Source organism: Idiotropiscis lumnitzeri, chromosome 1 (genome assembly GCF_059441095.1).
Source record: "Idiotropiscis lumnitzeri isolate Australia: NSW breed Sydney's pygmy pipehorse chromosome 1, RoL_Ilum_1.0, whole genome shotgun sequence".
In the NCBI taxonomy this organism is placed as follows: domain Eukaryota; kingdom Metazoa; phylum Chordata; class Actinopteri; order Syngnathiformes; family Syngnathidae; genus Idiotropiscis; species Idiotropiscis lumnitzeri.
The window spans coordinates 44,954,281-44,968,672 of NC_142391.1; the positions used below are offsets into that span (position 1 = coordinate 44,954,281).

Here is a 14,392-nt window from a genome sequence, read left to right on the forward strand (position 1 = left end):
GCAGATTTTGACCCGCGTTTGCACACACATCTGGGTCGTTTGACATGCGAACCGCCTCATGCTGGTTTACATTTTCCCCCACCACCTCCAATTGAATCATATCCCCTGGATATACGACCGATCTCGCAAGATCCAGCTGCTCATTTATCGTGCCCATGATAGCTGTGTAAAATGCCGGAAAATCAGTGTTATCATCGGGCTCTGCTATGTTTAACGGGGCCCTTAGTTCTGTATTATTGAAACGATCTCATATGATCACTCGATGTCCCCCTCTCTGTCCGACTGAAGCATCTGATGACCGGGTGTTTAAACCAGCGTGTTGCGTTTGCATATGACCGTTTTATGTGGACGGTGCGTTTGTGAAATCATCAATTTGCATGGGTTGGTCATTATTTGGTGTGGCAGGTGCGTTTGTTGCATCATTTGATGCGGCTGGTGCGTTTGTGACATCATTTGCCAATGCAGGTGCATTTGTGAAATAATTTGACGTGGCAGGTGCGTTTGTGACATCATTTGCCAATGCAGGTGCGTTTGTGACCTGGTCCTCGCCTACATTTGTAGGGGTGTCAGCTCCTGTCTGAAGTTGTAACGGTCTCTACATCGACAACTTTTTCAACCGTAGTCAGATCATGGTCGATTGTAGGTTCGTCCATACCGCTATCTGCAATACAAAGATACTTTTATTAAATATTATATAGATATGGATTATAGAAATATAACTCATAAATAGTAGCATTGTTTACCTGAAGAGAGTTCTGCAATGTTGTTTTCGACCCGATCAGGTGCCCTGATGGGTGACACCCTTCTCGGGGTGGTGGTGTTGAGGGCCATGAGGCGTCTTGTTCTGAGCATCTTCATTTTCATGAGGTGTTGGTATGGCACTTCAGCTGGAAAAAATTGGCTTGTCTGTCTGGAGCGTAGTTTGGGCTTTACTTATACTGGATTGAGACAGGGGGCGGGAGAAATGACATCGTCCGGCTGTCCAAATATAGGCGGCCCAAGGGGTACATGTCCTGGCTTGTATCGTTGGTAACATGCTGAGGCCTGTTTCTACAAAGGAATTCTTTGCCAGTTTTTAATAACCCGTGTGGTTGGTAACATGTCTAGACTTGTTTCAGCAAAGGATGGGGATGCTTTGCTACCCGGATGTCCAAATATAGACACATTTCACAAAGGTAAGTATGTTTACTTTCCTTCCGTTTTAATATGGTTCGTTTAATAACCCGTCCGAATTTATTGGTTCAACGATTATATGATATATGATTATTTCAGACCCCCATTGAAAAAATGCATTCATGATTTGCAAATGTCGGTACAAAGGTCTTAACCTAGCTGGATGCTATATCCTAACCAAGCTGCATGCTATTTCTTAACCCAGCTGGATGCAATATCTTAACCTCGGTGCTATATCTTAGCCTAGCTGTATGCTAAATCTTAAACTCTGTGCTATATCTTAGCCTAGCTGGATGCTAAATCTTAGCCTAGGTGCTATATCTTAGCCTAGCTACATGCTATATCTTAGCCTAGGTGCTATATCTTAGCCTAACAGCATGCTATATCTTAGCATAGCTACATGCTATATCTAACCTAGCCAGATGCTATTTCTTATCAACATGGACTACAATCCTACATGGCAACCACAGATTACTACAAAACAGCATGGCGGATGCTGAGAACTACAAACCAAGATGGCAACCGTACATGAAGTGACAGGAAATGGGAGGGGTTACGACATACCAGGAAATGGGCGATGTTATGACGTACCTGGTGGCCGTGGGAAAGGCTATGATGTTACCCGGAAGTCGTAAATCATAGGGGTCATAAATCATGGGGTCATTAACACCTTTTGTGGGGGTCATAAACACCTTTTATTGGGGTCATAAACACCTTTTATTGGGGGTCGTAAATCATAGGGGTCATAAATCAGGGCTCATAAATCATGGGGGCATTAACACCTTTTATTGGGGTCATAAACACCTTTTATTGGAGTCATAAACACTTTTATTGGGGGTCGTAAATCATGGGTCATAAATACCTTTTTGACATAAGTAGGACTATCTTCTTTTTTGCTGTACTATTTCTTTGTCGTAATGTTAGTTTTTCACGATTTATCCATTTCAGTAAGTAAGAAAGGATGTTTTCTTTTATAACACAGAGAAAAGAAATCCTTCAGCCTCTCATGGTACCTGAGGGTGTGGTGTTTCGTCCCAGGAAAAAGGATGTGGAACAGCTCAAGCAGAGAGACTTCTTAGGAAAAGCAAAGGTATGAAAAAAGATTATATTTACTACTCAGAAAGAGCAAAAAGTACTATATTTGGTGCCTATTTTAAGTTTTTACACGCACCCCCTTTTAAAAGGTTTTGGAGCATTTCGGGCAGCTGCTTTATTTTTTCTGTAGACTGAAGACATCTGGGCTTAACTTCAAAACATAAATATGAAGCAAGAGATTAATATGTATGGTTGTAAGTCCAGGTACGGTATTTACATTTGGTTCTGATACAACTTCCAATATTAAAGTGTTCATTGTCGCAAAACACAATATGTTTGGGAGCAAAGGTATTGCTGCAGAGAGGCACAGGTCCTTACTTCAGTCATCAGCTTATTGTGGTGGAGGGATTTGTGAGTGCCAATGATCTTCGGCGCTAAGTTGTCATGGCCTTGTGCATCTGCAAGGGTCACCCAGGGCGAACAAGTACAAGGTGAGGGAGCAGAAAAAGTATGGTTCATTGACCTCCTATGATGCTAACTAAGATGGTATCTAAATTATCCAAGCCTGGACACGAATAACTCAGGCCCCATTGTTGAGGTGGGCCTGGAAGCGCGTAGTGCCTGACGCTGTGGGTCCATCACACCTGCGACCCTTTAATTCTTTGAAATTACATGTATCCCTTGAAAACAAGTTGTACAACCACATACTGTAATTTGATTGGGAGTTTTTCTGTAATTTATTTTATTTATTTATTTAAATTTTCTCACAAGGAAATGTGGATGTATGGTTCAATACAAAATATGTATTTTATGAACACAGAAAAAAGCTAATAGACAATCGCCATTAATTTTATGCAATTTTAAGGAAAAATTCTACTTTTGGATACATTTTTTATATTCTAAATATTTATTAAAATTATCTGTCAATGTTTTATGTATGTTTTTAGGCATCAAAAGTATTAGTTGAATCGGTTTAGGTCACAACTCAAGAGTTGAGCACTCATGCTGGTATCGGTCTGAAAAAAGTGGTATTGAACAGCCCCACTATTTATTAAATTACGAATACAATATGAAACAGTTTTGTTCATATAAGAAATTAGTGAACGGAATTCAAACAAAAAATGGTTTCTGCTTTTGTTGTGTTATGTGCACATCTGCAATACATATTGTACATCATGAATGACAATTTAAATGGATTTGCTTGATATAATTGTTTTGTTCTGTCAAAATAAACAACTATACACAGTGCGGAGTGTCTTAATTGAATTAAAATGAATACTGTAATAATGTTGAAAATATATATAACAATGTATTTTGCTTGCTACCGAAAGGTGATTTCCTCCATGATTCCCAATGATGATCATGGTGGATTTGAACCTCTCAGGTTACAGGTAAGAGTGGAGTTACTCATTACATTTTGTTTTCATTGTTATTTTCAATATTATCCACTCTCACTACTGGCTGTTATCATGTCCTCTCAACAGAAGCCTGGTTATTATCAGCCGAACATGGATGGTGCTAAGTGAGTACTCTGTTTTATGGACAAAGCTTCTGGGACACACTTTTTAGTTGGGCATAGTGGTGTATGAATTCAGGCTAATGACCAGTATATTCTCACAACATTTACACCCACATGCGATGGAAGTATCATAGTTGATGCAAACCCACTTCCGTCAACTTCTTCACAAACTGTAAATAAAAAACATTATGTAGTTATTTTAAATCTATATTCTTAACCTTTGCTCTCTTTGATATGTTTGTACAGCCAGGAAAAACACAGACGCTTGTATAGATAAGCCCGCTATTTGAAGCCAAAATTTATTTGTAGAAAGCAGGGATAAAATGATGACATTTTAAAAACTGAAAACTCCCAAATTTTAACTTAGTTTGAATGCCTTTAAGCACATGTTTATTAAACAACTTTAGTGATTTACAAGATGTTAAAGCTTTTTTAGATCTTACAAAATATAAAAGAATAATCTGTTGCCACAACTTGACAGCGAGTCTCGCTACATGTGTATAACGGCCCCTTACATGGCTCGAGGACCAGGCCATTTGACAGTGCCAGGCGGTGCCAAGGTGTTTTTATTTGAAGATCAGGACAAGAATGGGATGGCAACTGTCATACATGATGGACAGGTAAGAGAAAATATAAAAACAGTATAATATAATTAATAAAGTAAAAATATTAAAGCCCTTCTGTTGCTGATTTAATATATTTTCTTTTCAGAGAGGACTTGTGCCAATGTCTCTGCTAAAGCCGGCAGATATCAAGATGACCAAAGGCAAAACTGAGAGTGTAATTCATTTGTTTCCATAATAATAGAAAGATTTTTGTGACAGACTCACTTCGAGGTTCCACTGTCTGGTGCTCACTTGAGCATTTTAATAAGTAATTTGTGATCCCTAATAACCCTGGATAGTTCCTATTTTCCATTATCACAGAAAGAATCTTATTCTAAGGACAGTACACTAAGATTTCCAGTGACTAAAAACTGGCGGCCAGTCAGGATTTTATCGGCACAGAGTTAAATTTTGAACTGCATTTCGTCATCATCTGCCCTGACAAGCAGGCATTCTTCATTGCCTGTTACCGCACAACCAAATATACTTGACAGGCAGAGGTCGTCCAAGAAACATGACAAACAATGACCAATAGAGGGAGACAGGGCCAAAGGGTCTGTTGGTACTAACCTTTCAGCACCCCAACATCATAGTTGCAAAGGAGGACACTAGGGTGGGGGTTAAACAAGGCTCGAGCTTTTCTCCTTGAGGGAGCAAGATTTGAATCTGGAAAAGGACTTGCAGTATACATTAATTGCTACCTATGTTCCGCAGAACACAAACACTCCAATTGGGAGAAGGAGCAAATACACAATAACTTGAAACTAATTTGTTTATTAGACAGCATGGAAATTATGTTACCACGTGCAGCAAGTACTACAAACATGCCTAAGCCATGAGAAGGAGAAAACATTTTGCCAACACCACTGGGTACAACGATTGTTGAGTTTGGTAATTTAGCACCACAGAGAGTGCGGATACATTTGAGGTACTGTATGGTAGGTTACAGCCCTTGGAGGGTGAGCACTTGCTGCTTTAATCCAAAAGTGCAACCCCAAGAGCAACAAAAACACAAGAAAAGAATATATATTCAAGGTTATCACAGGTCACTTGATTGATAGAAATAAGTCTGAGTTGGACAAATATATCTTGCAAAATAAATTTTTTTTGTAGGATGAAAAAAAAAATACTTGCTTTACTTTATTTGTCTTTCAGACACTTGCCGCTGGGATTCCCCTCCCTCCAGGTCTAAAGCCACCCTCTCGTCCACAGAACTGGTCTCGTTCAGCAAATCCTACCAGGGGTAAAATAAAGTTCAACTTCTGCATGCCCTTCTATCGTGTTTTTTTTTTTTATGTAATCATTGGGTCGTAATAATTTGTTTTCGGATTGAAATCGTGATTTTAGACAACACAAATTTGAGGTCGTCAAAGCTGCGGTTTCTTCAAGACCTCTTATACCCCCCCGAGGTCAACAATCACGAGCTCCATGCTACACATGGACAGGTCACAATAACCAATCAGCTGGTTAAATAAAAGCATCGCTTGCACATCACACACTTACCCATCGTCCCTGTATCCCTTCATTCCTGGCTGCTCGTGACAGCTAAGCGCTAAACTAATTTGCTCGGTACACAAGCATGGTGCCAGGATATTTTCCCTCCTGGGTCTAAGTGGGCGCTTGACCAATATGTGAGGGGGCTGAGAAAAAGGATATCGATTTTCATGACTTAATTTGGTTTTCTTTTAAATAAAACTATAATACACACTAGTGATGTACGGTATATACATGTATTCAATATTAGGTATGTATTTGCCCTAGGCGAGAGATATGGACCCTACCGTCCAGTCATTGTAATTGATTATGTCTTTGTATCCCCTTGCGTGCGCACTGCTCAATGTGACAGAAATGCCCAAATTGTGCACCCGCATCACCTCTCTGTTTTCCGCTGTTCTTACCGGGTAATGCTTGTTGCACTATTTTGAAGCTTCCGCTTTTACAAGCTGCGGCTGGTGCTCCTTCTTAGTTGGAACGGGCTAATTTATTTATTTATTTTTTAATTTTTGGGCTAATTTGCGCTCCCCTTTCATTTATTTCCAAACACAGCCAGCAGTGGTGCACCGTGTCCCTAGTGGGAGTGCCTACTGATTAGACTGTCTAGAACCATTAGGCCAGAGAGCAACCAGCGAGGAACTGGAAATTAGTATTAAAATTAACATGCACAGCACTTTGGTATCTACAACGTCGGTAGAAAATTATGTATCAAAATAAAAACTAAGACATCAGCTCCATTTTCAACACATGCTTGAATACCGGAAATGAATCGCTTACGGTGGACTGCAGCATGATGAGGAGCTTATAAAGTCAAAAGTATATTAAATGTGTATATGAGCAATTTTATTTGTGTTTATTTTCAATCAAAGTACGAGTTTTGAGATCTACAAGAAAATTCTTCTCAAAATGACTCTCTTTTGTTTGATCAATTTAGCTTTGCTGATAGACTATATGCTTTTATTTGTTAAACTGATTTCATTCCGTGGGAAATTTCTCTTGTTCCACCGACCCAAATGTAGGGAAGAAGGAGCGCAGGGTAGAATAATTTAAAGAAAACAAAAAGGCAAACTAGGAACAAGGGTAATAAAAATATCAATGGCCAAAACCACAAGGGTCAAAGAAACTAAACACATACAAAAGAAAAGCACTTGGATCGCAAACTGCGACTTGGACAGAGGACATTGAACCGGCAACGACTGACACAACCTCGTCAGTGCCCTTGGATTATTAGAGAAATAGCTTTTAACGTTTTGATGGAGTGATGTTATATTCTGTCGTGTTTGTAAATGATACTGTACATAGTTTATATTGCACTTAATATTGACCAGGAGAAAACCGTCAATTGAATTGAAACCGCAATATTTTCAGAAAAGTCTCAATGTGATCCTTTCCCAAAATTGTTCAGCCCTAGTGACTGAGATCCCAACAAACTGCATAACTCCCTACATAATGAGTAAATGCCATTCTTTGCAAAATCAGATTTAATTATCCATGAAAATACAAAAATCCTTAAATTTGTAGAGAGGTGTTAAAAATGCCACAGACACAATAATGCTCTGGTTAAGTGTTTGATGAAACTCTGAATACTTTAGCATTCCGTCCACTCTAAATTGCCTTCTGTTAATTGGTGGTATAGTAAATGTGAATATAATTCCCCGCTATGGTCAGATTAGCGTGGTAATCCTTCACACTGTAACTGTATGTTGCTTTTTGCAGGAGGACACTTTTCTTCAGACATACCACCCCCATCCTATTCAACTGCCACCCATAATGAACTGCTACCCCCAGAACCTCCCCAGTACAAAGATAATGCAGCCAGCAGCCACACCAGGATGACACAGGTGCACACAACAAACCAACGAGACACAAAGAAACACGGAAGGAAAAGCTGAAACCAAACATCCATCCATCCATGATCGGAGCTGCTTCTCCTCACTGCTGAAAACAATCCCAGCTGACTTTAGGCAGGAGGGTTGATGCACACAGAACTGGCTGCCAGCCAATAACAGGGTACACATAGACAAACAACCATCCGTGCTCACACTCACACCTAGGGGCAATTTAGAGTGTCCAATCAACGTGCCATGTATGATTTTGGAATGTGGGAAGAAACCGGAGTACCCGGAGGAAACCCACGCAGGCAATGGGAGAATATGCAAACTGAACACAGTAAGGTCGGAGCCGGAATCGAAGCCATGACCTCTGCATTATGAGACCATCGTGCTAACCAGTCGGCCACTCCGGTTTCCTCCCATGTTCCAAAAACATGCATGGCAGGTTCATTAGACACTCTAAATTGCCCCTAGGTATGAGTTTGATTATGGACGGTTGTTCATCTATGTGTGCCCTGCGATTGGCTGGGAACTAGTTCAGGGTGGACCACGCCTAATGCCCAAAGACAGCTGGGATAGGCTCCAGCGACCCTTGTGAGGAGAAGCGGTACAGATAATGGATCTTGTGTTTTTTTTCTTTTTATTTAATTCTTTTTTAAAAGGATGGCCAAGTCATGGACTCCAAAATTTTGACACCAAACGATAACCAGTCAGCAAGCTAATTGCAGCGAACACTGTTTACAGGACTTCAGAAATGCAGAAGTAATGGCTGAGTGTTTGTATAATGTGTTCTCAAAGCTATTTACCATAATAATGACAATACAGTAATCAAATAAGATAACAGCCAGCCTTGCTTCTTGTACTTCTATACATACATACATTTATTGTAAGTTACAACTTGTACATTTCTCAGAAATTAAATGGAATTCGATGAAAAGTTTCTATTTTGAAATCTAAAAAGAAAATAAACATGTTTTGTATAAGAAAAATAATCTTAATAAGTAAAGACATCAAACTTGTTCTTAATACAATTCACAGATTAAAGACCAATTTACCTCTTTTAAGTATACCACCTATACTTTTAGTGTATGTCACTATGGTACAATGTCAATAAAAAATAAATAAAATGGAAATAATTTCTTAATGCTAAATTCCGAACATTTGTAAAACCTCTTAATTTAAAGCTGAACATTTATACTTGCTGAGTTTTTTATTATGTTAGTCTGTGTGTGTGTGCGTGTGTGTGTTTTTTTAAATAAGGTCACGATAATGAAACCTTGTCATTAAACAAATCAATTGCTCAACACTGCAAACACTGAGTGATTAAAGCAAAAATTACCCTCACAAACTTTTGTCAAATAATGGTGCATAACTTTTTAAACTTGATCTTTTTTTCTAGTGAAACCTAATATCAATACTTAGGTACTGAAACTAAATTGCAGACAGTTGCAGTTACGTAAATAAAGTACGACAGAGATTTGATGACATTATTCATCGTGTACTTTATTGGATGATGCGTTTTCTTTTTCAAACCACTTCTTTATTTTTCCCAGGATTTCACCGCAGTCCAAGAAGCAGAAACAGACTCTGTGGTTGTAAAAGTTCACTATACTTACACTGTGGCACTGTCAGTACCTTCAAATACATCCTACCATGAACTGCAGGAAGAAATTGCTCAACAACTGGACCAGCCAGCATCTTCTCTGCGCCTCAGGTAACTGTCCAGTTTGTACCCTAGAATTGTCATCAATTAGCTTTTGTTATTATTTTTCGTTACACACGTCACCTCTTTAAAGCAAAGTGTGTTTTGTAAATTGAGGAAAAAAGGCCTACAAAATTAGAAAACAAAATAGTCCATCTAAGGTTTTTCATGTACCTAATCCCTTAAAATCTGCTTTCTCTCTCATTAGACAAAGGAAGCATGGTTCTCGGGTCCTGGTACCTCTTGAATGGGATTTAGAGCCAGGGAGGACCATACAAGAGGTCTCAGAGGCCGGCAGAACAACTTTGTGGTGCCAGGTGAGGATTTCAATACAACTACGCTGATGTTCAGAAAAGCTCTTTCTTTTTGTTTTTCACTCAATAACACAATACCGAAAAGACGAGATCACCAATAGCAACTATGGATTGGCCGTTCCTCACCATTTTTTTTTGTTGTTGTTGGGTTTTTTTTTGTTTGGATTTTTGTCATGCATTTTATGTTCTATTTGGTGTGTGGCTTGTCTCGGTGTATGTCTGGCAGACTGAGGCATGCCATAGTTGTGAGTGGCATACAGTATGTTCAAAATGTTCCTTTGTTTTGTGGGGACAACTGGTTGGGCTCCATCATTTAGGCCCAACAGAAAATTGCCACACAATTTTGTAAAAAGCTCTTTTTCTGTTTCCCTACACTGTCATTTTTTCCACCCTTTGGTTTGCCTCAGCAAGAGCATTTTTTTCGTCCACAAGTTTTCTATCACCTTAAGGACCCGAAATTGGCCTGGCCACTCCATAACTGTACCGTATTTTCACGGCCATAAGGCGCACCATGTTAACGGGTGCAGTCTCACTTGCGGATGTGATTTCTATATTTAACACATACATAGGACGCACCGTAGTATGGGCGCAGTTATGTCAAGACATACCCAAGTGCTTCATAAAATTAAATATCAAAATGGCAGCGGGGGCAAAACTGAGTTAGTCACATGTCATTGGCAGTCCCGCAATCCCTCAGGTTAAAGGGCTGCTTTTGTGACAACTCAACCAGCAGTGGGTTGGATATATTAACTTCAACAGTAGACACAATGCCAGGGGAGAGCGCTCACTAGTCACCACACTACTTACAGTCAGGGTTTTGCATCAAAACCAAAACTATCACCCAACATCAACTGAACAGCATACTAGCAAGCAATTAAACAACCAAAAAAAGGAACAAAGAAATACAATTAACAGCAAACATGTATCTCAGGTCCTCATACGTCCATCCCACTCCAGCACGTCACATACGCAAGAATATTGAATGGTAATTTTCAAGTTGCAAGAACGCCCAAAACAAGTTTGGGATTAAAAAGTCATTCTGTTCTCGCAGCCCTGGAGTGAGAATAGAGTTCCATGTTTTTTCATAGTATGTACGATATAGGCCTTAAATGAAGCAAAACAAGAACAAGTAAAACACACACACACACTGATGCCTGAATTGAGATGCCCTGGACTGCTTCCAAACTTTCCAAAAACCTGAAATAAAGAGGCACAGATAATGAATTAAATGTACTAATAAATCTCAAATGAGCAGAAACATGAATCTTAACAGCATCTGCACTCTTCTAATTCAGGCAGAAGATCCGCTGCAAAATCATACCATCCTCTACCAAATGGTGGCGCTGTATGATTATTCTGCTCAGGGTCCAGAGGATTTGGAGTTCAGCGAAGGGGATACCATTGACATCCTGGGTGAAGGTACGATACGGCAGTTCAACATCATTCTTACATCATTTCAAGGACAAAAGTATTTTGACAGGAGGGCATTGTACCTTTAGGAATTGGAAGAAAAAAATAAACTCATGGAGTTGGCTCCCTCGGTAGTTCCATGACTTCCCTTCTGCTTTTGAGTATTTCTGGATTACTTTGAAGCATTTCTGTTTCAACATTTATACTGAAAAAAAAAAAACTGACGATAATGCTGGACGTTTAGACCTTACTAATTTGTCAGAAAAAAGTTTAGATGGGGTTAATAGACAAATACAGTAGGACAGTTCTTCAACACCAAACTGAAGTATAGAAGGCATTATTATAGAATTGTACGAAAAGTAACAAAATAACTGAAACAAACATTGAATAATGTTTTTGTTAAAGTGGAATCCAAACAAAAATGTTTTAAGAAAACAAAAACTAAATGAATACATCTCATATTTACGAACCTAACTCACTTGTTTTCTGAAGCTGAGCCATGATTGGTTGTTACCTGGGCCCTGAGCAACTTTGATGTCATTTTCAGTTTACTGAAACTGACAAAATGGCCACTCCTTGAGATGGAAAAAAAATGGGAGGGACATTTTCCTGCTTAAAGGAACTGGCCAACCAAGATGGCCCATTTTTTACTAACAAGCTCAGTTTATATATTTTTGATCAGGAAACTGAAATTAGTTATCGTTATCTTTTTTTGTCCATTCATTTTGGCAAAATTAGGAAATAAGTAAAAGTGAAAAAAAGAAAATGGCCATGCCCCATTCCGCTCTCCCCAAGTTGCTGTGAGAGTCATTAAAGGGACCGATTAAAAACTCTCCATTGTAAATCATTACACTTTCATTCCTTTTAACTTCCAAAAACGGTGATCAATTAGCACCAACATTCATGTGGACATCCCTACCTATGTCCACCTCAACATATCAAAAGGATTAACCTTTCCATGGCTGATTTATATGAGAATGAGGAAATGTGGAAGTGAGCAGGGGTACATAGATTATGCTGTTAGGACGAGGCACACTGCTTCTTTGCTGATCACGGGGAGGATGCACGGCATAAAAGCACCAGTCGGGTGGGATATTTATGGAGACTGAAGTGGGAATGAGTAGACACATTTATTTGTATCAGGTTTGTATCCAGTTTTTAGACTGTAGGCAACGTAACTACAACACGCCTTCTCATTCTTTGGAACGTGATAGCTCCAAGCTACCACACTCAGCTTTTGAGTCGGCCTCATCGCTAGATGCTCCCAAAGCGGCCCCCTACTAAAAGCACATGCCGCTCCGCGATGCGCACCGTTCAAGAATAGGTCTTTAACTGAAATTGGATGCCCATTCACTCTCACACCGAAGCTGGCGCTTGCAAGTGGTGTCAGACCTCGCATGCGACTGCTTGGGAGGCAACCTCGCAACATAAAGAGGCAAGCTCGCTGGCCAGTTAAGGGCTAATTTTGTTGCGCTAACGCCTTTTAATGGCCTGAAGCTGATTGTTGCTATTAGCCATGTTATTATCCTACTTTTAGCCGGGAAGGAAAGGTGGGGGAAAGATCCTTGCCCGCCTGCTGGCTGCCTGTTGCCCGCTGTTAGCCGCCATCTGCCTCCTGAGAGTTGACAAGACTTTAGCGTAGCCAAAAATCCGAAAGATAACCAGTCAGCTTTCGTGTTCGCATTCTTGCTCTTGTCTGCTTTAGCCCGTGTAAGTGGAAGAGATCATATGAGCTCACGTTTGATGTCAATAAATCCAAACAATTGTGCATAACGCTTTCATACTTTCACTGGTTGAAGTGGACAAGAATACTAATGTGCATTTGCATTTTGGTGCCGATCGGTCACCGTTTTAGACAACAGAACTGACAAAGCAAGCAATATTACAACGCTTGCCTCCCTGCTGTGACATAGACGCTGAAGCCCTATTATATATCGGTACAGGGGAAGTCAATTACCTGATTGGTTCTTTAAAAAGAGCGTGCCACCTTGTGTTTTGTCCATGGAGTGTATCAATGTTTCATCTTTAATTTTTATGTTTCTCTTTCTGTTTCCTTTATAGTGAACGATGAGTGGCTGGAGGGACACTGTGCAGGGAATATTGGCATCTTCCCCAGCAGCTTTGCCATGAGGGAAAATGAAAACTTTATGCAAATGTATGAGTATTAAAACTGAACTTTATTGAATAATGAATTATATTTTTGTGAGGTCAGATCAGTTGAAATAGATTTTTTTCATCCACAGAATATTTGATCTGGGTTTTATTCAATGGTCAAGCAATGTTTTCGTTTCGTCTCTTTTTATTTGAACATTAAGTATTTTGACAGTTCATCAAAAAGTTTTGTATCTTTCATCAAAAAGTTTTATTTCTTTCATTAGTTATTGACAGTGCGGTGCGTAAAGTGGATGTGCATTTGATTTAGATTTCCGACTTGGAGAAAAAACTACAAAAAGAAAAAAAAAACAACAAAATATGTTATTATAAATAAGTGTAAGTAGTAAGAGAAACATCTACCCATTCTTTATTCGAATCGCTAATGCTCAGGAGGGTCACCTGCACATTGGATACTGTCCCAGCTGTCTTTGGACAGTAGGTGGTGTAGACTTGGAATTGGTTGCCAGCCAATCACAGAGCACAAATAGACGAACAACCATTCACAATCACACCTTCAGACAATTCAGTGTGTTCAATTAACCTGCCATATTAACCACTCTACCACTTTCCCGTCTTAACAGAAACATGATACACATTTTTTTAACTTCTATACTTCTTTCACTTTGCTCCTCAACAAATAAGGTTGTTACTGTTGTGACTGATAGTTCCTCGATGTATCAGTTGCTATTTGCAGTTGTTCTGGTCCTTTTTTTATGTCACATAGTTCTTTCATATAGGATCAGTAGATCACTAATAAATTTGGGTTAGACAGAGACACTATGTCAAGCTTTCTTCAAGTCAGAATGCCAGCTTTCGTACTCGTTTTCTGTATCCAGCCCTGCTCTCTGTAGTTACTTTGTATTTTCATAGATAAAGACTTATACTGTTCAACCTGTGTAATGTCTACTTCTGAATCCAAATTACGCTCCTCACTTGACAGTACGTACTGTGACCAGTCATGGACGCAGCACACTCAGATACAATACATTGCGACGCAGACGTAACCACCTGCTCCTAACCAACCCTCCGTCCCCAATCAGGGAGTAATCGTCTCAGAGGCTGCTGCTTCGTATTTCACCAGGAACCACTCGTGTCACTCCTTGATGGTCATGTGTATTTTCATATAGACTAAAATGAACATTTTAGGAATTCTC

At 39.5% G+C, this 14,392-nt stretch overlaps 1 protein-coding gene across 1 annotated transcript in view; it reads left to right on the forward strand.

Annotated features, from left to right (window-relative positions):
- Positions 1-14,129, forward strand: part of noxa1 (NADPH oxidase activator 1) — a 31,378-nt gene extending 17,249 nt beyond the window's left edge. The window contains exons 6-16 of the mRNA XM_088302676.1: positions 2,156-2,263; positions 3,540-3,599; positions 3,693-3,730; positions 4,209-4,347; positions 4,439-4,507; positions 5,488-5,575; positions 7,543-7,667; positions 9,212-9,372; positions 9,569-9,677; positions 10,970-11,093; positions 13,146-14,129. Coding sequence (XP_088158802.1) covers positions 2,156-2,263; positions 3,540-3,599; positions 3,693-3,730; positions 4,209-4,347; positions 4,439-4,507; positions 5,488-5,575; positions 7,543-7,667; positions 9,212-9,372; positions 9,569-9,677; positions 10,970-11,093; positions 13,146-13,252 — 1,128 coding nt within the window. The 3' untranslated portion in view covers positions 13,253-14,129. The remainder of the gene's footprint in view (positions 1-2,155; positions 2,264-3,539; positions 3,600-3,692; positions 3,731-4,208; positions 4,348-4,438; positions 4,508-5,487; positions 5,576-7,542; positions 7,668-9,211; positions 9,373-9,568; positions 9,678-10,969; positions 11,094-13,145) is intronic.
- The last annotated feature ends 263 nt before the right edge of the window (positions 14,130-14,392 follow it).